Source organism: Achroia grisella, unplaced genomic scaffold (assembly GCF_030625045.1).
Source record: "Achroia grisella isolate CSIRO2021 unplaced genomic scaffold, CSIRO_AGI_Agris_v1 utg511, whole genome shotgun sequence".
Classification (NCBI taxonomy): domain Eukaryota; kingdom Metazoa; phylum Arthropoda; class Insecta; order Lepidoptera; family Pyralidae; genus Achroia; species Achroia grisella.
The window spans coordinates 2,311,205-2,334,170 of NW_026712905.1; the positions used below are offsets into that span (position 1 = coordinate 2,311,205).

Here is a 22,966-nt window from a genome sequence, read left to right on the forward strand (position 1 = left end):
AATATTATATTTTTATTTTTTTGCTCAAAGTCATTATTTCACGCAGACGAAGTCGCGTACACAGCTAGTTCAAAATAATAATTCCAAGCAAGAACTCCAAAGAAAAAAACTATTTGTATTTTCCTTTTGAAATTCCATAAAAAATTAATATCCGTAACCGAAATTATCCGAAACGAACGGATAATCCGAAATAATTTCATATCCGCATCCGTATCCGTATCCGGTATAATAATCATTCCAATATCCGAAACCTATCCATATCTGAAATTTCATATCCATAACATCCCTGCTGAAAGGTATGTGATAAAAACAAATATTTACTAATTGTTTGTACATTTATTAACAGTCTTAATATATTCTAAATCTAAACATTCAATTAACTACAGCGGAAACCATCTTTGTGCACCATCTAATCTAATCACTTCACCGTTCAGCATTGGATTCTCCACGATACTTGTGACGAGATGCGCAAACTCCTCAGGTCTGCCAAATCTTGTTGGGAATGGACATATTCTTTTCAGGTAATCTATAACTTTTTCTGGTATATATGATATTAACGGTGTCTCAAAGATTCCTGGAATGAAATGTTTTAATGTAATATACGTACGTGCTTTTTTACGTAAATAGAATGGACAAAATATAAGTCTGTTTTTTAATCTCGGCTCTGTTGTATCGTATAATTTTATTTTAGACGACTATTTTAAAATTTAAAAGTTCCCACAATATATTTTCAAAATTTAGGTATGTAACCAATGATTCTTAACTAGTCCCAAACATATGGTAATTTTTACGTTACAATTAAATGTAAGGAATTTTAGAAGTTTAGTCATAGTTGATTGCCACTTACTATCAGCATGTTCAGCGTAGACTCAGAGGTCTAACAGTTTTGCACAGCGCTTGACTTACGAGGATTGTGGGTTCGATTCCTCACACAGTACAAACATTTCTATTCATGAGTATAATTGTTTGTATTACTAAACTACTAAAGAAATGTATCTCAATATATCTATTAGTTGTCTAGTACCATGGGTACTAATGCATATGGAATGCATGCTCTGCTTAGTTTGGGACTAGATGGCGCTATGTGAATTGTCCAGGAATATTATTATAATTATTTTGCTTACAGTTACAAAAAATGCAAGTAAAACAAAGAGGCAAAGATTAAAACTAACCAGGGGCTATCGTCATAACTCTAATTCCTTGTGAAGCTAAATCCCTAGCTATGGGTAGAGTCATGCCAATGACTGCAGCTGTAGATGCTGCATAAGGCGCTTGGCCGATGTCACCCTCGTAAGCTATTGTTGCTGCTGTATTTATAATGACACCTCTCTGACCATCTTCATTTGGTTTATTTTTGCCTATCAATCCTGCTGCTAACCTTATGACATTGAATGTACCTATAGTATTTACCTGAAATAGAAAAACACTTAATTTATTATAACAATATTGCATAGGGAATTGTTGTAACATTGTCACAAAAATTTGAATTAAATACTGATGGCCCTGGTCTAGTGGTTCGGCACAATGGTTGCATATTCAATTCCTTGCATAATACAAAGATTTCTACTGTTGGTCTAAAATTGTATAATATATAATAATATTCTATAATTAATAGTATATAAAAATGTATAATAATATTCAATTTTTGTGAGCTGTTATTTGTGTTAATTGTCCTGGATTAATATTACTGTATTCACCTAGCCTTTATCTTGTTATTTGGAAAGAAGCATTATAAAATATATTAATCGATGTTTTCTTCTTTCTTGAGAATAAAAATACTATCAATTTAATATATAATAAAAAGTACACAGTCACTGCAAAATATAATATATATATCTATAGTATAGATTTTGAAAAATTCTAAATTGAAAGTTAATAGTAATAAAGGCTATTATTATTATTATTTATAAAGTAAATGTGTATTAAACATAAAGACTAAAAATTAAACTACAACATTGACAAGGCCTCGACTATCCTACCTATGGTAACAGTTGTTGAATTATTATTGTCATTGAAAATCAATTAATTACTAGAAATCCATTAAACTTACATTTACACATTTAACAAAACCATCCAGATCACATTCTTTATCTTTGTAAAAATTATACACTTGGTGTGTCTCTGTGTGTCCCGCACAGTTCACCAACAGATCCAGACGGCCAAACTTCTCTTTTACAATATCTAATGTTTTCTTCACATCTTCCTCTTTTGTTATCTGTGAAAATAAAATAGATAACAGTATTATTATGTTTACATGGTATCACAAAAGTAAAATCAATATTTACAATTAAAAAATGATAATGGAATGGCAGGTCAACAGAGGAAGGTTGATTTAATGTAGTATATTATGAGCAAGCAATTGCATCATCATTCCCCATTACTAACAACCCCTTCCATTTAGTATACTATTAATAAACAAAGTACAACTATATTATGCCTTTTTTATTGCTATGTTTAGAATAGAACATACCAACAAGTTTATAGTTAGTATTACCAATATAGTTATAGATGTGACCATTTTATATAGACCTGAATAGAAATAAATAAAGGATACCAAGTGGGCATTGCTTATTTATTTGACATGCATGAAGAATAATGTTAGAGTTCAATATGCGGAGTGTAAACCTATTCTTTACAGCATTACATATATAAACTTACACAACCGGCTGATACTATCACATTATCACCAAGTTTTTTAGCTACTTCCTGAGCTCTTGTTGCTTGTATATCGAGAATTACAACTTTGCCTCCATTTTTTATAAGCCTGTCCACAGTCGCTTTACCAAGACCAGATGCTCCACCGGTCACCAAACTAACCATCCCCTAAAATAAGAGGTTAGAATTATTTGGTTAAGTTTTCTTAGAATAAAAAAAAACAATGACATAAAGTACTTAAAAGGACGTGTTTTTCCTATCATATTTACCTTTAACATTTCGATGCAATATGGATATAAATAGTCTAAAATTAATTTGTGAAATATAAATTAAATTTTAAATTTTAAAGGAACATTGGAACTATTTGGATTGGGTTGACAAGTGATTTGCCATAGAATTTTGACACTTGACTGACATACTTCAAATTATAGTTAAGTTTTCTGATCCGATTCTCTGTGGTTTAAGTGATCTGGGTCTTATCTTATGTTGGTAACATTGGTATTTTGGCATTTTCCTATAGTATATTGATATACAACAAAATATACAATTTTTTTTTATACGTATCGAATAATATAAGTTTTCTTCAGTGATTTCTTATGAATTTCTACAATATTTGTTTATTTTCATAGTGCTCCTTGATTTCACAAATATTTCTTCATTTATAGTTTTACATAGTGAATAGTAAAACAGAAACATGGCTCAAATAGAACAACCCATGTTTATAATACCCAAGAAAAGAAATGGCAAAAAGCCGAATACTATACAAAGCCATGTAGACCACATAATAAGCGTGCAGGTTCTAATATTTTAATATTATCCTATTCATAAAAAGAAAGTAAAAATTAAATTTATGCACTAATTGAACAGAAGCCTAATCATTGTAAATTAATCTTCGTAATATTATAAACACGAAAGTTTCTGTTTATGAATTTTTGTTTAACTTTCAAGCAAAAACTATCGTACAGATTTAAATTCAATTTAGCGCACTGATGGATAATATCTTACACTTGCTGTTACACACGACCTATCACTGATGTTCTAAGCATTAGACACTAAAATTGTTACTTGCAAAAATCTATTCTGAAATCATTAACTCACGTGTTGATTTCACATTACCTTAGCTGAACTCAATACAAACCTTAAATGCCTTTTGTCTTACATGCTCATTAAATTACAAAATACTAAAATATCATAATATATTTTAACAGGGAGCTGCAGATAATGAGTTGCCAACAAAATATAAAAATGGACTGTCACCTGTCACTGAACATGTTGTGAATGGAATTATACACTCCACAATGGAGGGACTGAAATCTAACATGAAAATTAACTTGCCTATTATCACTGATGTATATGATGAAGATTCAGTTGAACAAAATGGTGATGATGAAACCCAAAAATCTCAAAGAAATGGTTATCAACCTCTCACCAGCATAAATAGCAGCAGAGACATCATTGATTTGTCACCCATTTATGAGAACTCATCTGATGCATGCTCCAGTCATGGAGATTTAAGGGATAGCACTGAAAATGATACACACAAAAGTTGTAAGATTCTAAACTCAGATCAGATTGAAAGTTCATCAGCAACCCCTAATAGTCTATCGCAAACTCAATCTGAGAACAGTTTTGAAATGGGCATACTTACAGACAGTTTAAAGAACAGTGCTAAAAGGAAAAAACGAGTCAATATTGCCCCTGGTATAGTTGAATCAGAACATACTGATTCTGAAATCACAGCTTTAAGAATTGAATCGGAAGGATCAATTTCCCCAGACTGTTCACTGACTGATAATTCAAAAGATGGCTACTTAACTATGACTGGCACCATAAAAAGAGGTAAGAAAAAGGGTCAAAATGTTGATGTAAAATTGAACATATCAAGAGAAGAGTTGGAAGTTATTGAAGCTGCTATTGTGGCTGAAGAATATAATAAAATGGATATATCTAAATGCTCAACATATAATGGCCCTCATATATTTTTGTTTACACTAGTTTGTATTCCATTTGTTGCTTGCATATCAGCTATGTATTCATTTTACATGGGTACAATGACTTGGTATAACATTTTCACACATGTCACAGAGAATTTGAATTGTGTTAAAAAGGTGTTTTTGGCTCCAATAGTGATATTGTTGTATCCATTTTTAATAGTTACATTCACTGTTGGATTGGGTTTGTATGCTGGGATTGTGCAGCTCACATTCAGTGGGGCCAACTGGTGGAAGGATGTATGTGATTTTGAGAAGGGTTTCTATGGCTGGCTCTGCAGTACATTGGGTATATCTGAGTGCAGTCCATATGAAGTTGTTGTACTAATGGATGTGAAACCATGTTAAATTAATTGCTATTGTAGATTACATATTTATTATCTACATTGATATATTTAACCAATAAAATATGATAGGGTGTTCTCATTACATTTTTGTAAGTTGATAGACTTACAATATTTTAGAAGCAATGTAAGTTGACTGATTTTTATGTAAATGTTAAGAAGTAGCATTTGTACTGGACTGGGCAGGGATATTAGCAATGGGTATGTTGGAAATATAAGATAATTGGATAAGTGCTTCAGATAAATAAATTGAGAGAAATCAATGAATTCATTGTAATGGTTTTAGATTACTATTTTTTCTTTATAATGTTTTAATTCATAATAGCTTTATTACCAAATAGAGTGTACTTTGTCATCAAACTTTAAGAATGCTATGACCAACTGCTAAGAGTTTACTGCTCCATCACCTGTTGACATTACTACTAGTATTCACTTTGTTTTTCTTTTAAAAAAAACTAGTATTTGTCTGTAAAAGTCCTGAAAGCTGCAGATACTAAATTGAAATAGGTGAATCAAAATTGTAAGATTTTACACTTTAAAACAAAGTTGATACAAATTTCTTTTTTATGTCTGGTACTTGATCAAAAACTATACACATACACTTTTGACCAGTCATTCAATTTGTGGTCAATTATATTTGTTTAGATGTTATTTAGGGATACATATTTGCCAAGAGCATTTGTATATTATGTAATAATGTGGGGAACAATTGAATATATTGCAATTTAACATTCTTGTAGAGCAAAAGGATAAATATTCATATTGTTGAAGGTTTCATTAGGTGTCATTGTTTTTCCTGAAATATATAAATAATCCTAAAATATTTGTATAACCATTTCAGTAAAAACAATGCCATAAACCTATAACATTTAGTGGTGTTCATATAATACAAACCTAATATGAGCCTGGCTTTAAAATAAGGCTGATTTCATAAACATACAGGTGCACCACTATTATATAAATTTAACCTTCTATTTACCAGTTATGCCACTTTTCCACTTTTTATTGGTGTTGTGATTTTTGGTGATATGATATGAACTTACACTGCTAGTTTTAATTTTTAGTTAATAATAGTCATATAGTTGAAAATCCTTGCTCAATCTCTTCCAGTATTTAATCAATATCTCTTTCTATTCATGTACTTCTCTAGTCATTTTAATTTACGGTACTGATTTATTATGTGTTTACAAGTGTAACCATTTTAGAATAAGAATACTTATTGGTAATAATTTACATATCTTATAAGATTTTTGCTTATATTATTTATAGTCGTAAAATTTATTATATTTAGTAAGCTTATAATACCAATAGTTTTTAGGAAAAATGACAATGATAGGCTACGATGTAGTAAAGTAAATGACTTATATATATTGAAAAAACATCCAGTTCATGGAATATCAGAAATGATAAAATATTATCTATATAAAACTAATCCAGGATTTGAAAACAATGTTTCAAAAGAACTTGGTGGAAACTTTTTACAATAAAAGCATTTTTTCTGCTTAGCAAAATTTTATTGATGATATATTTGATAGGGCAATGCTTTTTGCATTATGAATTATTAATGAAATGTTTTAGTAATAATTTTTATATTGATCGTAATCAACATTATAATTATGAAGACTGATGTATTCTAGTCACTATAGTGGTATGCATTTTCTACCCCAATAAAGTATTTTACAAACAAAATTCTTTACTTTTTCTAAAACAATATTCTTTGCTACAAACAACTTTTAAAGCTACAACTTTCCAATTAAATCTATAATATTCCCATTGTTCTCATGATGTGTCCTTCGGTCGTTGCTCCTCTGTACTTGTATGTTTCTCCTTCAATTCAGCATCTATCCGTTCTTTTGCTCTAACTATTTTGGATTGTAAGTAAAAAGAACCACCTTTTCCTTTATCATTCACTGTGAATAAATGTTCATAATTTTTCTTAATTTTCTCCGATTCTAATTTATCTACATTCAATATTTGCATTGCTTCTTCCAAAGTAAGTCCCGTGGATGCATTAGCTGCTGCTCTTTTGGCACCCTGAGGTCCACCACCAGCTCGCTTAGCGGCTTCTTGTGAAGCAGCTAGCTCCTGTTTTAATGCTCTAGCAAAAGCACGCCCTACTACTTGGGCACCTAGCACTATTATTTGTGCTATATATTTAGCCATTATTAAATAATAAATAAAATATTGAAATAACTACTGTCATTACGACACAATATATGTCAAAAAATATTAGAAGGTTATGTCGCGTTTACAGTTTACATATTTCCAATTCGTTGCGTTCTATTTAATATTTGTATTACTATTGCGAGTGCATAGATGGAGTTAAATATCTACCAGACTCTACCACAAACAAGTCAGTATTCGAACCTGACATAATATTAAAAAAAAAAGTTAGCGCGCTTTCGCGGGTAATTTGACAATTTGACATTTCAACGTATCGCTTATAACCTCTTTGTTATTTTTGTGTTTATCCTAAATTTTAATATAGTTTCTCATAAAAAAATTACATTTCTAATGCTCTAAAGTTTCCTAGTGCTATATAATTGTATTTGAAAACAATGGTAAGTTTAAATTAGTATAGTTATAATGTAATTGTATGGATCATACTGTTATCCTTCTTAGAACTTATGGACCTACTAATGGCGTCAGTACATTATAAGAAAGCTTGGAAAATATTCATACAACATTATAAGTTTAAATCACCAGTTATCGTCATTTTGACCGGTTAATCTCCACTGTTTAACATAAACTTTATGTTAATATATGGGTTATATATAGCTATACGAACCGGCCCTTGGTCATCTGCGTATTTTCTTCTTTAACTGATATTGTCGACCATTTCATCTAATGATATTATCATGGCTAATTTCTCATTAACTATAGTAAAGCTTACTTAATTAATATCATCTTAATATGTACAAATTGAAAAGTTGATACATATTGTTTACTCTTGAAAAGCTAAGAAAAAGTACAAATGAAAGTTTTCGTTGGAAGTTTATAATGAAATCCCTCAGTCAATTATTATTGTTATTATAACAACTGCTATGGCGTAGCAGGTTAGTACACTACTTTTTTTAAGATGGTTGTGAGTTTGATATTTGCACAATACAATATATTGTTATGTAGAAACACTAAGTTTTTTCTATTTATGTTTTAAAAAAATATATTTTATTATTTCTGTTAATTGTTTAATAATTATTGTACAAGCTTACATTAGACTAGTTGTTTCTGTGTAATTATATACCATATAAAAAACAAATTCTTAAAGTGGATTTTAGTTCTACATTTAGTGAACACCTACACCATTTAGTTAGTTAGTTTAGTAATATATTCTAATGCTACCTGTGTAAAGCTATCTAAAGCGGAATATAATATTATAATTATTTCAGGTTATTTTCACTTATATGGCTTGACAATGTGTAGTAAAATTTAATATGTCCATAAATATTGTACTGCATAAGATATGTTCTGTACTATTTTATAATACCATACTGTATGTGATAGGTAATTTATAATAGAAATATTCTATTTTAATGGTTCTTTGCAACATTTTAAACTTAAAATTAAGAAGCACAGGAACATGCTATAAATGTGTTAGTTTATGACACTAAAGATACTTAACTAAGTACTATAAATTACTAGAATTAATATAATTAAAAGTGTATTCTAATTTAATATATATTTCAGAGTTCTCCAACCCCAGATACCCCATCTGACAGAGATGGTGCCCGGTCCAGAATGACTTCACCTGCCAGAGATTATGAAATGTTTGAAGATGAAGGTGCTATACTTGGCGATAATGTTAATGAAGAAGAAGAGGATGATGGAGAGGAGTTGTTTAATGATAATATGGAAGCGTAAGTGGAAGAATATAGATTATATTATTATTGAGGACTAATATATATTGAACCTTGACATTTTGTATTATGTTGCAACTAATTTATTGACAAAGTATACCTGGCATCTTAATAAATATTCCAATCATCAGGACATAGTTCATAGACACAGTAGGCATGTTTACAAGGAACTACTACTTTAATTTCTAACAATTTTATATAAAATGACCTACAGTTTTATGTTTTTTGTTTGTTTAATATATTTTTAATGAAATAGAGGAGAAAAGCAGAATAACAATTAAGCTGGTGGTGTTAATAACTGGCAATCATTGTCTTTATACTGGAATAGCATGGAACATCATGCAATGTTTGTGGTGATGACTATATTTCATTCTCCAAGCAGAAGATAGTTTAGAAATCTAGGTTCTCAGTTACTTGTAATTGTACTTTGTTTTAATAAAATAATATTTATTAATAAAAAAATATATATTTATTTATACTTTTATTCTATTTACAGTCTTATTATATACAGAGAAGAATTAAAATAATTATTAACTGATACAAAAGGTGATATTATCCCTAACAAATTTATTCCATTCTACCTTTGGGAACATAGATTAAGTAAAGAGAAGAGAAGTTAAGATAATATTGTTGATTATTTTCTTTACAGTGATTATCGCCCAATGCCGGCATTGGATCGTTACGACAACGAAGATTTAGATGATGAAGACTATGACGCGATTGCTATTGAAGATCGCGTAGCAGCCGAGCAGGAACTCAGGCGACGTGACCGAGAAGAGGGGAGAAGGAGAGATGATCGTGGTTTAATTTATGGTATGTGGTATATTTTGTTTGTATATCTGTATTTCTTTGGAGTATTATTGTAGTTTTCATATGTTTTTAAACTATGTAAACCATACAAGTAATAATTTCTAGTACTTGTCTAAAATTTACTATGATTATTTTCCTTGAGGAAAGTTGTTCAGACTGGGTGTTTTCTTGGCTATGAATATTTTACATTGTCCATGATTAACATTTTATTATATGGTCATACACATTTGTTGTATCTCACCTAGATAGTTCTTCTACATATGCATATTAATAATATACATATATACTGTATTTTAAATTTATAACAGTGAAATAATGATTATGGTACTGTTTTAATGATATCAGTTGTAGTAATAATATAGAGAGATTGAATGAACACACCTAAATATGCACATAATATACACCAGATGACTCAGATGAAGAGAGCACAGATGCACCACGCGCAAAGCGACGCAGGGCAGCTGAGAAGGCTGCCATGGGCACTGATGAGCAGGTGGAAGAAGGCATTGAGAGTATTGAGAACCTTGAGGATACCAAGGGTTATACAACAAAAGAATGGGTCTCTATGTTAGGACCGAGAACTGAGATTGCTAACAGGTACATTTGTTTTAATAAAACATCTTTATATAATGGTTTATATTCTATATCACTAGCATCTCTGCTGCATACAGATGCATTACTCTTTAAATTTTTCGGCTTGTCCTGTACTATAACACATATAGTATACATTTAAAACATTGTTTTGAATCACTCTAACTATTGGTGAAAACTGCCTTGAAATATAACAGATCAGACAGCAGCTGCAACTATATTTTATACTATGTAAAGATTCCAGAAGATCCAAAGATTCCGAATAATGTACCTATATAACTGTATGTAACTGCAAATCTCTTTTATGTTATCATGTAATTTCCAGTCACTGCACTAATTTTAGTGATAAGATTTTCTCCCTCCCTTTATCTCTCTTATTGTAGTATAGACTGTCATATTTTTCTGAGCTTCTCTTATTCAGTTTTTTGTTGAAAATCTACATGTTTGTTTACTTTTGTTCTTGCATCACAGGATTTCGTAGAAGTAGTAAGTATAGGTTTGGATTTATTAATATTATTAAGACTAAAAATTACAAGTTTTTCTTGTCTGTTGTTTGGAAGTCTCTACTTAATTAACATTATGATGGAATAGAATAGAATAGAAAATCATTTATTGAAATAAACTTAATTTAAGCACTTTTGAATAGTCAAAAATTTTTTTTTAAATATACTGCTTATTTGGAAAGCTTTCTCATCACAAGAAGAATAAGCAAGAAACTTGTGTGTTGCTCTTTTAAACAATCCTTGTAAGTTCACATTTTACAAGTCAAAACGTGTGAATACAAACTACCAACCAGCACTAATTCATTTAGGCTCAAATATAAGAACACAATAAGATTAAATCAGTCGTAGTGATAAGAGCAGACCAGTCCCTACAAGCAGCACTCGTTCACGAGTATAACGGATGAGCCAACCATCACTGCGCTCGACCATATTTTAGGGAGCCCAATATCTGGACATTTTAGTGAGCATGACTACTCATTCCACTCGACCTCGTCATAGCTACTTATTTAGGTCATTTCATATTCTGAGAAACAAGTTTAGACTCGCCACACCACCCTTGCCGCATTGGAATCATATATGCCGTGTGAAATATGGGCATGTCATGTGCGATATTCAGCATTACATCGATAGTTGACATTGCCTTTTACTGAACCATTTTATATATTGTATTCGTTTATAACGATTTCTAGTCTTATAACAGGCATATTAATTTACAGATTCAAAAATTTCCTGCGTACATTCACCAACAGTAAAGGTCAATATGTATACAAAGATCGTATACGTCGTATGTGCGAGCACAATCAAGCATCGTTTCACGTCGAATTCGACGTACTCGCTCGTCGGGAACAAGTCCTTGCCTATTTTTTACCTGAAGCACCCTTCCAAATGCTGCAAATATTTGACGAAGTTGCTAAAGAGATTGTACTGCAAATATTCCCTAGCTACGAACGGGTGACGTCAGAGATTCATGTAAGGATATCTGACTTACCTCTCATTGAAGAGTTGAGAACGTTCAGGAAATTGCATTTAAATCAGCTGGTTAGGACCGTGGGTGTTATCACAGCAACCACTGGTGTGTTGCCGCAGTTGTCTGTTGTAAAATATGACTGTAACAGATGTGGTTATATATTGGGGCCGTTTGTGCAGTCACAGAACTCAGAAGTGAAGCCTGGGTCTTGTCCAGAGTGTCAAAGTGCTGGACCGTTTATGGTGAGATAATATTCTATTTAGACATCATATTTACTTAATTTACTTAATATTATCAAAAAATTTAGGACACACTTTCAGTATCAGTAGAAATTGCTATGATATCTTGAATAGTCCGGATTTGTGCATCCTTTATATTTCAGTAAAAGAACATACATGATGTTATACTTCTAAAATATATATGTAAATAAAAAATCAAAATCACAAGCTTTCAGTTAGCCTAGGCTTGAAATTTAGGTTTTCTTTGGCGACATACTTTAATTTACTTATTTCAAAAGCTGTTCAGGCTGGTTTTCCACTGTAAAGTTCAAGTAAATAAATAAATTCCCAGCATTAGGGAAAAAAAGTTAATGATTTGTGGACTATTATTAAGTGTCTTTATATGTTTAGAAACATTTTTTTGTAAATACATACATAAAATAAATAGAAAACACACAGAGCAATACAAGCAACCATACTCATGAATACAAATGTTTATACAAGAAATCGTACCACTAAACCACCGTCAACTCTCGAAAAAGTTCTAATCTCTTTGTCTCTAGTTAGGGTATCGTCAATAAAAAAACAATTTCATAATAATACTTATGTCTAGGTGAACATGGAACAAACAGTGTACCGCAACTACCAGAAGGTGACCATCCAAGAATCCCCGGGCCGTATTCCTGCCGGTCGTATACCACGTAGCAAGGACTGTATTTTGCTAGCTGATCTCTGTGACCGTTGCAAACCGGGAGATGAGGTTGATTTGACCGGAATTTACACAAATAATTATGACGGCTCCCTTAATACTGAACAGGTATGGTTTTTCTACTTTATAGATAATTTTTATTATCATTTCATATTATTTCAACATATTCATGATTTACTGCTGAACATATTAAAAATAAGTCTACACTTTATATCCACATTATGTTAACAACCTGTATTAATACATAAAGAAAACAATATTTTAAATAATGTGATCACTTATCTTATTACGTATCTTGAGAACTCAGGCCGATTATATAATTTTATATGATAAATAAATACTATCTGGCTAAGAAAGTCTATCTATATTAATATTATAAATGTGAAAATGTGTCTCTTTGATATATTCTAAATGGTTTAACAGTTCTAAATATATATTCTATTTGTCATGAGCATAGAATGTACCATGAGAATGAATATAGACTATGGACTATATAGAAACCAGATTAACCCATGAGTAACAGTTGTATTTCTTATTGCATCAATTTAAAAAATTCTAATGTTCATTCAAATACATCTCTCTTTTTAAGATTCAAAAACATTATAACAATATAAAGTCTATCTTCATCACAGGGCTTTCCAGTCTTCGCAACTGTGATAATCGCAAACTACATCGTAGTGAAGGACTGCAAACACATTGTTGAATCTCTGACTGATGAGGATGTGGCTAATATAGTGAAGTTGTCCAAGGACCCACAGATTGGAGAAAGGATTGTGCAGAGTATAGCGCCATCTATTTTTGGTCATGATTATATCAAGAGAGGGCTGGCTCTGTCTTTGTTCGGCGGAGAACCCAAAAATCCAGGTAACTTTTATTATTGTACAGCACAAGTCTAAATATGTAGGTTCAGATCCGGCTCGAAGGTACATATGTCCTGTATCTGTATAACACAGAAAGATAAATTTCCTATGACAAATTGCACCTCACCAATCATTTTAAATTTGGGAAATTTTGTTTTATTTAAGAAAATAAATCTTTACAAAATTTTAACTCTAATTTTAGGTGAAAAGCACAAAATCAGAGGTGACATCAATGTTCTTATATGTGGTGATCCTGGTACAGCCAAATCTCAATTCTTAAAGTATACTGAAAAGGTAAGTTTATTCATTTTTAAACTATTAATATTGTCAAAATTTTTTTTAATTTATCTCTTGATCTTAACTATATGATAATTTTTTATATATATAGATCGCTCCAAGAGCCATATTCACTACAGGACAGGGAGCCAGTGCTGTTGGTCTTACTGCTTATGTGAGGAAAAATCCTACTACCAGGTAAGTCATATTCATTCAGAGTTTAAGAAAGGCGCTTTTGTGGATCTCTGACTATTTCGTACAATCCTTCACCATTCTCTTTAAATGTTGACACATCAGAACTTAAACTACTTTTACTTAATCTACTTGATATAACTGGTACCTAAAATACAGATTTATACTTAGTTTAGGAAAAATGTGAATTGTAATTTCTTTTTAGAGATTGGACATTAGAAGCTGGTGCACTAGTCTTAGCTGATCGTGGAGTTTGCTTGATTGATGAGTTCGATAAGATGAACGACCAAGACCGCACCTCCATACACGAAGCTATGGAGCAGCAATCCATTTCTATATCCAAAGCGGGTATTGTCACCTCCCTTCATGCTAGGTAAGTAATGATATGAAATAATAATGTTTTATTGTTCTCATCATACATAAAAAAAAAACATTTACGTAATCTATTATGTATAAATCATATAACAATGAGCAAGACAAGTTAAAACCGCCCATTGCCCAATGGGCAGTTTTAACGCTAAACAACGATCTCTTCCCTGCAAACTTAGGATTATTAAACTGAGCATTATTTATCATAATCATCTTATTCTGTATTTATATAAAGTGGGATCAACTTTTCGCGGTGGAAATTGGAAGTGATGACTATATTCAGTACTAAGAGCTGAGCAATGTTTTTTTATTTATTTTTATATCAAACAAACTCCATTAACACTTAACTGTGTTTTATATAACTAGACTAATTACTTCCACATGAAGCTAGTGTGTGACGCAATTAAATGTTATTAAGAAATAATAAAAATGTAATTAATTACAAACTATTATTAGGAATTTTATTCACATAACTGAAGCCAAAACAGTCGTCCCAGGTACAGTCAGTTTATTATTAATTATTTAATTCCATTTATTTCCCAGATGTTCCATAATAGCTGCCGCCAATCCAATCGGCGGTCGATACGACGCGTCATTGACGTTCAGTGAAAATGTGAATCTCTCCGAGCCCATCTTGTCTCGTTTCGACGTACTCTGCGTCGTGAGAGACGAAGCGGATCCAATGCAGGACGCACACTTGGCCAAGTAAATTTTACTAATATTATAAATGACAATAGTACACTTGTTAATTGCTGATATATAAGGAACAGAAAAAAATATATATACATGCAGAAGTTTGTGATTGTGTATGAATAGAAGAATGGATATTAGTTACTCTTTCAGGCAAAACTACTGAATGGATTTTAATGAAAACTTTACAATAATATAGCTTATACATCAGAATAACAAATAGGCTACAAGTTGCACGCGTAATAATAGCTTGTGTTATCGGTACTAGACAACTGATATAAATACATAGATTCATTTTTTATGTACATAATGTACAAATACCCTGACTGATACAAACAATTATACTCATGGATACAATTGTTTGTACCGAGGAATCAAATCTGCGTCCATAAAGTGTGGGGGGTGCTAAATTGCTAGCACCACTACCACCCAAGCCGCATTACATAATAAAAATTGTTTCTCACAGGTTTGTAGTAAGCTCACATATCAAGCATCACCCGACACAGCGCGGCACCGCCCTCGAAGACACGACTGGGCCAGACCCAGATTTCTTACTGCCGCAAGATTTACTCAAGAAATATATTGTTTATGCGAGAGAGAACATTCATCCAAAACTACAGGTGAGCTAGAAACTAATATTTACATAGTATAAAACGAAGACGCTTTCGCTTAAGTCTTTTAAACTATGCAACGGAGTTTAATGCAATTTTAGCAATAAAATTATTCAAGAAAAGATTTATATCTATAATACATGCATGTTATAGTATAGAATAAACCAAGAGAAAATAACCAAGAAACATAACCAAACATAACATAATAATTAATATAACCAAGAAACCGAGACGAGTTATATGTAGTGTAAAATAAAATATTGTTACCATATATTGTACTGAATTATTCAGAGAAAGATGTATTCGTGATTATATTTTCCCGTAACTCTCAAATAGTACAGAATTTGTTAGGGTGTGTATTTCCAAGTAATAGGTTTATCCGCTTAAACTGATTCTGAATTAATGATATTTGAATTAATTGTGCCGCTATTTATGATGATGTTACAAAAGAACAGTACATGAAAATTGAAATCGATGCTTTTTTTTTTAAACCTTCTCCAACTTTATTATTACTGCTAGCATTGCCAATCTAATCCAATAAATATTTAAATCTATTTTCTATCGGTATTTTCTAAGAAAACCTTATATGTACTGAATACTGACACTCTTCATTTGTAAATCTTTCCAGAATATGGATCAAGATAAAGTGGCGAAAATGTACAGCCAGCTGAGACAAGAGTCACTCGCCACTGGCAGCTTACCAATTACCGTCAGGCATATCGAGTCTGGTTAGTATTAAATACACTAATATTAGTTTTAATTAATCTTTCTTAGTTAAGGTATATCCTATAACTAGCGATGCTTCCTCCCGACTTGCTCGTATGCAATTATTGTTACGATCTCTATTTTTTTACATAAAACAGCTAGCTTACTGTTGCTCTACTTTTAATACAGTCTATTTGTGTGTGTTGCTCTCTGGACATCACTTTATCATGTGATGCCTGAGATAGAACACATACTTTATCTTTTCTCTTATCCTGTAATGAATACGGTTTTAAGATGGTCAGTTTACTCATAAGAAGTGCTTAACAAACTCTGGGGTTACACTGAGGATGCGCTGTTATAGTATTCTTATTTACATATACCTTCTTGTTGTTATTATTATTTAAGCATAAGTTTCTATTTCCACCACACCACGATTCCTTTCAGTCATTCAAAGGTTGACCGGCAGAAATCCCTAATCTGCCATTGTACAATTTCTTTATTTTTTAAGTTTAATGTATACTGTTATTTTAACAAAAAAATGTTACAACCTATTATTTATAAATGAATAAAAAATTCTTTTTTTAGCATTGTAATAACTCATAATAAAAGTTAGCCCTACGTGAATTCCTGCTGCAATTCATTGCTATTATTTTACAGTCATCCGTATGAGTGAAGCCCACGCGCGGATGCATCTCCGCGCGGCGGTGTCGGAAGCTGACGTCAATATGGCAATCCGGACTATGCTTGAGAGCTTCGTTGAAACGCAGAAGTACAGCGTCATGCGCGCTATGCGACAGGTAAACCTCTAATATTATTATCACAAGCTCACTTGTAGTAGAGATTATTACAATTATAATATAGTAGAGATCTCACAGTTTTGGAAATTAATATACAATTAACCTATACCACATGTTTCTCGCTAATGAAATATCTTTCTATAGATAAAACTATTTTTTTAAATTGTTTGTTTTTTATATTATGTAATTTGCATCTAATAAAGTATTTTCACCAAATAAAATCATTTAATACTTATTATAGTTAGTGAAACATATTATTTTGTTGTGAAAATGTAATATATAACAAGTCTTCCACAACGTATAAAAATAAATTTCGTAATTATTTGTGATATGAGCATGTATATACTTAAAAAATACAATCTAATTAGAAGCTTCCCCTTTATAAAGTAAAATATATATAACTCAAATACTTATAATAAGTATTCTTTTGCAGACATTCCAGAAATATCTATCATATAAAAAGGACCACAGCGAACTCCTGTATTACATCTTAAGGCAGCTGACTATGGACCAATTGGCTTACATGCGCGGACTTCACAACCATTCACAATCGACAATCGAAATCTCAGAGCGAGATCTGACGGAACGAGCCAGGCAAATAAATATAACAGATCTCAAACCGTTCTACGATAGTAGAATATTTAAAATTAACAGTTTCTCCTATGATCAGAAAAGGAAGATGATAATTCATACGCTGCCGGACACTCCAACTGCATCTTAATTAGGTTTAGTATGCACCGTTAATGAACTGCATTAACATAAAAAACATTTTTTTTTTATCTAATTGCAATGGTCAAGATATCTGGTGGTAAGTGGTAGTCATCCCCTATATACATGACTAATACTATGGACATCACGTTATCATATGACGCCCGCTATACTACTCATGCGTTGCCATTCCGTAGTAATCATATTTGGGGCTGTTCAAGTATTACGTAAGCAGATTTATCACAATTATTTACCCCTCATCCCCCGTTGTCAGCAAAAGTAAGCAAAGCTCTTACCCCTCCCCCCATGCTTACGTAAACATTTCTCAATTAATGTATTGTTTTTTTAACAAAAACAATGTGAGGGTTGCCATTCGTGTAAAAAAGTAAATTACGACCGATGACGTAATCATCATACAGACTCCCCCACCCCCATGTCATCCAAAATAAGCAAAGAAAAGACGCCCCGCCCCCCTATAGTGCTTACGTAATACTTGAACGGCCCCTTTCCAGTAATGTAACTTTTTTATAACTAGTAAGGGAAGTGTTTACGATCGAACATGATGTATCTCCTGTTTATTTCGGACGTTTATTTTAATATAGAACGAACACTAATAATATATCAATTCTCATCATATAAAATTATCGAACATTAATTAATTATTTAACAGGAATAAAGACCACCGTAAATAATAAAACTGATAATCTTTATATTAATAAAATCGAATCAAATATATTTCTTAACAAAGGATCTGAATCAAGTAGCTTAAATCAAGTACACACTATTTTGCCTCGTATAGCATAAGAGGGAACCCTATTTCCATATTAAGACTTTATAAATGTCGGAAAATCTCTTAATACAGAATATCTAACAAATATCCTATACCTCTGCTTAAACATCGTAGAAAAAGATTAGGTAAATAACTTTTTTTTCTTTAAGTACAAATATATTAAATAACTAGTAATATAAGTTATTATACTGTATTTTACAATATGCTAAGTTACATGTATCGTACATATTAAATGTTAAGGTTTCAAATGAGATGACTGGATAATTTGGAATCTCATTAAAATATCAGTGAATTTAATCTGTATATTTTTTTACTGTATTCATTTTCTCAATTATGATACAATATATATACGTTATATTTACCGCTATAAGTAGTATTGAACTCCAAGTCGCCTAATCACAGGTCGACAAAGCTCATAATATACTCACGGTAAATATCCGTCTAAATAATTTATACAATACATTTTTTATAATGTTAATAGCCCACCAATGCCTCTGTTTTTCTTTTTAGGTGTTATAATGTGAATTTAGTTATTATTAAGTAATGTTAAGTTTAGTACTTGCCCTTTGTGTTGTGTTTCAATTGTTGATTCAAATCTATTGATATTAAAAAAAATTCGTTACCACTGTCATCATAATTATGGAAAATTATTATAGATCAATGAAAATATTTGTATGATTAATAAATATTCATTTACTACGCTTCCACAACATTATTTGCTAATAAATTAGTTTCATTAGGGAAACAAAAATCCATAAGACCTTTAAATTTACTCAAAATGTTTTGGTCACTTGGCAAATTTCCTATTCAAACCAATTCTCTTTGGTCAAACTCAACCCATGTATTTAAATTCTATTAATAATAATATGAATGTAATCCTACTGTACAGTATTTCAGATCAGTGATGCAATTGATATATTTTGTAATAAATGGCAGAATGATAATTTATGCTTTATTGATCAATATATCGCTTTTAAAATCTCAATTAAAGTATGTTTCAATTACTTGTTTTTTTTTATTTCTGGTGATATGTATAATTTGCCTTATTAAAAAAGCTGTGAGATTATCGAGTATTTCATTTTCTTTCAACATTCTCTCATTGTCCTGAAAATAGAAGGTATGGTAGATGATAAAGCTGCTAAACAAAACCACAGCAATTTCTTTATGACTGTTCTACAAATCAACTTACTTGAGCAATATGCAAATGACAATAGGTAACAGGATTAAAACTAATAGTGAAATGATTATAAAAAAATGTTACAATTGAGAAATTTCCGAAACAGAAAAGAGACGCTTACTAAATATCCTTTTATATATGACTAATTACAATTTACCTGCTGTTACAATGAACATCTACAAGCCTGTAACATGATGGTTCTAACCTTACCACTGTAGCGTTGCCTTGGATGATCTGTCGCTACTCATTTATTACACTATCGCACCTTAAAAAAATTCTAAAAAACTGAATATTTAGAACATGTAGGTACAAATGCGGTCTTATCGCTTAAGCAATCACTTCTGAACAATCTTTGGGTAGAGAAGAAAAAACGGGTGGTGGATGCTATTTAATTTATTTGTTCTCTGTACTATATTGGTAATTAATTGTATATTTGTTATACTGACATTTATAATTTTATTTGATGTATAAATAGGCCCATGATACGTATACCGACTTACACAAAAGCGAAATCAAAGTTATGTACAGATATAAACAAATGGAACTATTGAGAGAACATTGTAAATTGTTTGTACATTAAACTATAATATACTTACATATTGAATATAGACAAAAAAATCACCTGATTTTCATTTTTACTGTTTCGAAGATATTTGGTAATAGAAACACCACTAACAAAACAAATTAGTCTGAGAGAGGGTGTTAGTTACGTCCTTATATTATTGGATTCAAATATATCAAATATCAACTATGATAATCATTGATGATGTTCAACACTTGATGAAGTATTAGACTACCGTACATCACTAATTTTTATTATTATTTTTTAATTAAATTATCATTAAAAATTAAAAATTGATCGGATGTCAAAAAAAAATATTAATCTGTTCTTTTTATGAAACAAAAAATAACAATTTATTTGAATAAAACAAATAATGTATGTTCAAATTTTAATTAAATCATTTCATATCAAATTTTCCACCGAGTTTTTCATCTAAATACATTTACAGACATATGAAGTTACTAACTAGTCGCAAAAGATTTATTTTCTCCTAAACACTTACATTTTTCTTATATAGTGTTACATTTTAAAGAAAATAAAATAAAACCACAGATATAAATACTTATCTATAAAGTTTTACTACAGCATTTTATTACAAAGCCTTTTATCAGTTATGTCAATGTAATGTTAAAACCACTAGCAATATTATTAAAATCATTTCATATATTATTAACTAAATCACTAAATCATAAATGTTATGCTAAACTATCCTCTTACCAATAAACAAGCTGAGTATTTAACAATATTCAATCTAAAATGGGACTGAAATTAGATCACAAAATCATTAGACAACTTGGCTGTCTTTAATCACATTTCTTACTTATAGAGAGACTTGTTTTTAACAAATGTGACCAACTAATATAAATACAATACTTATATACAATAAGATAAAATCTTTTTGAGCTAATACTATTATATTTTCAAATTGTTTATCAGCATCTGAGGAATTACAAAGACGATACATACAATATTAAAGACAAAAACAAAATTATGTACTACCCACCTTACACAGAACTTATTTTTACATGTGATCATGCACATAGTTGTAGATTAACTGAAGAAATATTAGACTGTCCTTTTAAGCAATTTGTGACAATGTGTTAAGCATGAGCAATCTTGTTGAATACAAATATTATATATAATGACCAGCATATTTAATTACTCAATACTTATATGAAAAAATAATAAAAATGAAAAATATTCAGATAAATAAAGTGCTGTGACACTTTATTTTAATTAAATTAACTTATGAATAGAACTTTATAGGAGAACTATTATTTAAGAATCGCTACCAGATTCTGATTCACTGCCGCTGTCACTGTCACTCTCGGAATCGCTGCTGTCGCTTCCTGACGATGAGCTGTCTGAGGAGGAATCTGATGAACTGCTAGATGAAGAACTGTTGTCTGAACAGTCAGAACAATCTGAGTTTTGACGTTTCTTCTTGTTCGGTATCTTGCAAGCACCTTTGCTGCAGAATTAAATATGTTTAACTTAGTAACTACATTTGGTACCACAAAAAAAGTTACTTCACTTATTCAGAAATATGGTCAGGTCAATAAAATATTTTTAATTGAAAATTAGGCAACTGAGAGTTTTAAGGGAACTGTTGAAACTGAATCAGTCTTTTTTTTTGGTGTTATAAATATCTTGATGTCCCTATATAATATTGAAATATTAAGATTAGAAATCAATAATAAAAGAAATAATTTAATTATCGAACAATATTGTTGCAGTGAAAATATTATGGAAGTGGAGGGTAAATCAAAAATTATTAAAAACCGTTACATATCTAAAACTGCACAATAGATGCAAATTATTTTTCAATGTTTTATACTTACCTACAGTTGCCCTCTTCCTTTACATCCTTGTTTTTTAAATTCTTCTTAAGAATTTGAGTACGCGACGGGCGAACTAAAATTTTGCGTTTTCCCTTGCATTCATAGCTCCAGTGTCCATATTCCAGGCATTTTTGGCAACGTATGCCTTGAGGAAAGGCTGCTGCTAAAGCAGCTTGCCTGACAAAAAATACTCATTATCATGTATATAGAAGAAATTAAAACATTAATATTAGGATTATATATAAAATTACTTACTTTTTCTTCTCCGCCTGGTGTCTGTTATAAGTACCCAAAGTCATATTGATGAATTTTATTAGATTTCGGTACGGATAATGGATAGTTGTGTTCTCAAACCCTGTTGGAAAGCAAATGATTAAAAAACTTGAAAATTACTATTATATTGTAAATAATTTGATTTGATATGTACTGCGATTAAAATAAATTAGGTAGGTATGAATAAATCAAAACTAACCATCAAATGCAACATCAAACAAGAAAATTATTTAGTGTGATTATCAGAATTTGACAGTTGACATTAGGTATTTGGCTAAATTTCATAGTTCGCCTTCCACAGATACTACATCGAATCAACATAGTTGGACGTATTGATACCTTTTTCATTGAGTATATCTTAATTGTACCCTTGATTCTGATAACACGGAGTCCGTCTCTTCAAAACAATGGAAACCATATTCTTGACCTAGAAGTTCTGTCCCAGACACATTTATTATATAATATCAATA

The 22,966-nt window shown here is 30.9% G+C and overlaps 5 protein-coding genes across 5 annotated transcripts; 2 read left to right on the forward strand and 3 right to left on the reverse strand.

Annotated features, from left to right (window-relative positions):
- Window positions 1-332: 332 nt before the first annotated feature.
- On the reverse strand, window positions 333-3,049 carry LOC131846540 (3-hydroxyacyl-CoA dehydrogenase type-2-like). The gene is made up of 5 exons (XM_059195874.1): window positions 2,925-3,049; window positions 2,659-2,823; window positions 2,051-2,215; window positions 1,173-1,410; window positions 333-574 (listed from the first exon to the last, which is right to left on the reverse strand). The coding sequence occupies exons 1-5, from the start codon at window positions 2,931-2,933 to the stop codon at window positions 381-383; spliced, it is 771 nt and encodes a 256-aa protein (XP_059051857.1). The 5' UTR covers window positions 2,934-3,049; the 3' UTR covers window positions 333-380.
- Window positions 3,050-3,189: 140 nt separating this feature from the next.
- On the forward strand, window positions 3,190-6,150 carry LOC131846538 (transmembrane protein 169). Its single transcript, XM_059195872.1, has 2 exons — window positions 3,190-3,451; window positions 3,864-6,150. Exons 1-2 carry the CDS (start codon window positions 3,350-3,352, stop codon window positions 4,992-4,994), a joined length of 1,233 nt encoding a protein of 410 aa, XP_059051855.1. The 5' UTR covers window positions 3,190-3,349; the 3' UTR covers window positions 4,995-6,150.
- A 146-nt stretch (window positions 6,151-6,296) lies between these two features.
- On the reverse strand, window positions 6,297-7,226 carry LOC131846542 (mitochondrial import inner membrane translocase subunit Tim16). The gene has a single exon (XM_059195876.1). It carries the CDS (start codon window positions 7,151-7,153, stop codon window positions 6,770-6,772), a length of 384 nt encoding a protein of 127 aa, XP_059051859.1. The 5' UTR covers window positions 7,154-7,226; the 3' UTR covers window positions 6,297-6,769.
- Window positions 7,227-7,419: 193 nt separating this feature from the next.
- On the forward strand, window positions 7,420-18,574 carry LOC131846543 (DNA replication licensing factor Mcm2). The gene is made up of 15 exons (XM_059195878.1): window positions 7,420-7,551; window positions 8,678-8,847; window positions 9,497-9,660; window positions 10,065-10,254; window positions 11,468-11,960; window positions 12,550-12,753; window positions 13,278-13,509; window positions 13,708-13,799; window positions 13,894-13,979; window positions 14,179-14,346; window positions 14,886-15,047; window positions 15,499-15,652; window positions 16,272-16,371; window positions 17,006-17,145; window positions 17,579-18,574. Exons 1-15 carry the CDS (start codon window positions 7,549-7,551, stop codon window positions 17,864-17,866), a joined length of 2,646 nt encoding a protein of 881 aa, XP_059051861.1. The 5' UTR covers window positions 7,420-7,548; the 3' UTR covers window positions 17,867-18,574.
- Window positions 18,575-18,836: 262 nt separating this feature from the next.
- Window positions 18,837-22,802, reverse strand: LOC131846541 (zinc finger CCHC domain-containing protein 10). Its single transcript, XM_059195875.1, has 4 exons — window positions 22,696-22,802; window positions 22,479-22,578; window positions 22,224-22,400; window positions 18,837-21,853 (listed from the first exon to the last, which is right to left on the reverse strand). The coding sequence occupies exons 2-4, from the start codon at window positions 22,520-22,522 to the stop codon at window positions 21,661-21,663; spliced, it is 414 nt and encodes a 137-aa protein (XP_059051858.1). The 5' UTR covers window positions 22,523-22,578; window positions 22,696-22,802; the 3' UTR covers window positions 18,837-21,660.
- Window positions 22,803-22,966: the final 164 nt, after the last annotated feature.